The sequence below is a fragment of the Merops nubicus genome, unplaced genomic scaffold (assembly GCF_000691845.1).
Source record: "Merops nubicus isolate BGI_N331 unplaced genomic scaffold, ASM69184v1 scaffold15255, whole genome shotgun sequence".
In the NCBI taxonomy this organism is placed as follows: domain Eukaryota; kingdom Metazoa; phylum Chordata; class Aves; order Coraciiformes; family Meropidae; genus Merops; species Merops nubicus.
The window spans coordinates 10,495-13,291 of NW_008609070.1; the positions used below are offsets into that span (position 1 = coordinate 10,495).

The 2,797-nt window shown below is 40.5% G+C and overlaps 1 protein-coding gene across 1 annotated transcript in view; it reads right to left on the reverse strand.

The window, feature by feature from the left end:
• Nucleotides 1-1,296: 1,296 nt before the first annotated feature.
• The window catches only part of ALS2 (amyotrophic lateral sclerosis 2 (juvenile)), a 33,921-nt gene continuing 32,420 nt past the window's right edge, over nucleotides 1,297-2,797 (reverse strand). Inside the window, exons 32-33 of the mRNA XM_008940496.1 lie at nucleotides 2,670-2,766; nucleotides 1,297-1,425 (exon numbers count right to left, since the gene is read on the reverse strand). Of these exons, the coding sequence (XP_008938744.1) occupies nucleotides 1,387-1,425; nucleotides 2,670-2,766 (136 nt within the window). The 3' untranslated portion in view covers nucleotides 1,297-1,386. The remainder of the gene's footprint in view (nucleotides 1,426-2,669; nucleotides 2,767-2,797) is intronic.

Consider the following 2,797-nt stretch of genomic DNA (forward strand, 5'->3'; position numbering starts at 1 on the left):
ACAATATAAAAAATAAGGTTAAGCTAACAAAAAATCATTTGCAAACATGAAGAAGTCTATCTCTATACCCCATTATCAAGATAGTCTGTTGCAAGTGTAACAGAACAATAGTCTTAAACATCTTGTCAGAATTACTCCTCCCCTGCTCTGACTGTTGTAGAACCAAAAAATAATTTCAGCAAGACCAATCAGTTTTACTTTATTACGAAAACTGCTCCATTACAGTCACTGTTCAGAACAGCATTTGGACACAGGATTTCGTTCCCTTTCGGTGCCCATACACTAGGGTTAGGATTGTCTGTGGTAGTTTGACTAACTTGAGCTGTTAGAGCATTTCATAATCTGTGCCTCCTTCCTTGAGCCAGCCACGGGAAAGAACAGCACCTGCAACACCCAAGTTATCCACCAGTGTTACTGGTGTAAAGTCAGCCACAAACCACAGGAGAATGCACACACACAAACCCCCCAGGGAAACTGCTGTCCACATGTTCAAACAGGCCACGAGGTGAGCTTTGCTTCACTCTGGCACAGAAGGTAACAGGCAACTGTCTCTCATCTAATCCACTGCCAGCTTGTTCAAGAGCACGCTCCCATTCTGCCACGGGCTTCCAGAGGAAAAAAATTGTCCTCCTGACCTCAGTGTAAGGAAACTGAATGCAACAGATAGCAAGTACGTAATTCAGTGCCAAAATCTGAAGTGGTCAGTGCCTCTTATTTATTTAATAAAACAGAAGAATGGCCAATGCCTGTATATTTATAATCCTAGTAAACAGAGGAGTCCGTAACAGTGCAATTATTTCCACAACAGCACGTTAACCATTTGCATTCAGCAATGCTGTTCAATACAGATGCCTCAAAACCTTTACAGCCAAACACACTACAGGTTATCCATTATAAATAGAAAGATATTTCGTTTTTCAAATAAACAAACACAACAGCTTAACTCAGGAAGACTGAATGGTTCTGTGGTGCAATTCATTCTCTTTAAATGTCTCTGTTGACAGACCAGGGATAATAAAAACAAGCCCACTGCTTTAGAAGCCATGCAGTCCAGACTTTCACACGTACTCTATGGAGATGCCATGCCTTTTTGCAGCATTGTCCATTTAAAAGGAGTAAATAATCTTTCTGTTAGAGTAGGAAATGATTTCCTCTTGGCAAGTACTTGACAACCAGGTCTCTAGCTTCACCACCACTTCACAGGTAACCTCTGGCTGCAGTTTTCCAATCTTAGAACTGAAAGTTCAGAAGAAACAATTGAGTATTCTCATCTGTAGCTGCAGCACTGTAGTAGTATTTTCAAAGTGCCATTTCAGGGAAGAAAGTTGGTGTTAGCCAAGTTCCACCGAGCAGATGATTCCACAGAGCCAGGTTGAAAATGATGGTCTAGGTAAGCTTCTCGTGTTGAATCTGGTAGTAACATGCCTGAATTAAAACAAAGCAGTGATGACAGTGACACTAAAAACATGAGGATCACCTGATACATAAACTAGCTAAAAGAACAACAATATGTCCCACTCCTGATGAAGCAGCTGGCATGGTTTGAGAATACTTTCTGAACACTTCCACAGCTCCCAGCTTTGCCAAGATGAAATACCTTTTTTTTTCCCCTCACAATGTCCTTCTTTGCCCTTTGACAGAAGGGCCCAAAATTTTTTCTTACAGGACAAGGATGCAAGGATTAAGTGTTTCAGAAGCACTCAGACTGAAAAGCAAAGGTTTCCATCACCTAGGTAAACACCCTGCCCTGCTGCTGAGAGCTGTCCACATGTTAATGGGTCAGCCAGGACCAGGAGCTTAATAAAAATGTCTCCACACTCACACTCATGGAAAATAAGGTTCTCCTTCTACTACATTGATTTTTATGGATAAATTTTAACCAACTCAAACCTTCCCATTTCACAGCACTATAAAAATAATAGGCATGAAAAAAACCTCTGCACCCAACTACTTCCAGTTTGCACAGACAGAAAATACAGCCATGTCCACTTAGCAGCTTAGCCTACAATTTTTATTTCAGTTTCATATTAACAGCCTCCCTCCAAAATGACCCCACAGAAGAGCTCCACACAGCTGGGCTGTAACAAGACCCAATTGTTTGAACAGTTTTGAGGTACCAAACAAACCAGCCTATTTGCATTACACAGGTCCTAGCATACAACAGGATATTCATCAAAACAGAGTCTTCTCCTTTATCCATACTTAAAAAGAGAAGAGTACTAAATAGAGCGTGGAGAGTGACACAGTAATTTTTTTTTTTTTCCAAAATTGATTTCCTGAAGTATCTTGATGTGATGTTAGACTTAAACGTCATTGGAATGGCTGACCTCTACAGCAGCACTTAATTTCAATTTTTATAAAGGAAACAAGGTTTGTTAATTTGCAGGGGAACAAAAAGCTCCCCGTGAGCATTCAGAACAGTCAACAGCAACCATCATTACATCTGAACACAGTATAGTTGCACACTGCACTGCTTTATTAGCAGTACCTGCAGTTTTTAGGTTATCCTAAGCTCCAAGCTTCCTTGCTCATCTGAGCTAAAAAATTCCATAAAAATGTCAAAGAAGTTACAGTGCCATGTTCATACAATTGTCCTCAGCTGAACATCTTTGCTTAAAGCTCATAAATTTCTGAAGAAAGCTTTTAATAACAACAAATAATTTTCATACCTTCAAGGTAGTGAACATGATGCCTTGCTCCCCGTGCTGCAGGTAAGGATCCATAAGGTCTTCAATTAAGTGCACCTCAGACCCCAAATTCCTTATCCTGTCCCATGGAGGAGAGGGAAAAAGCAGGT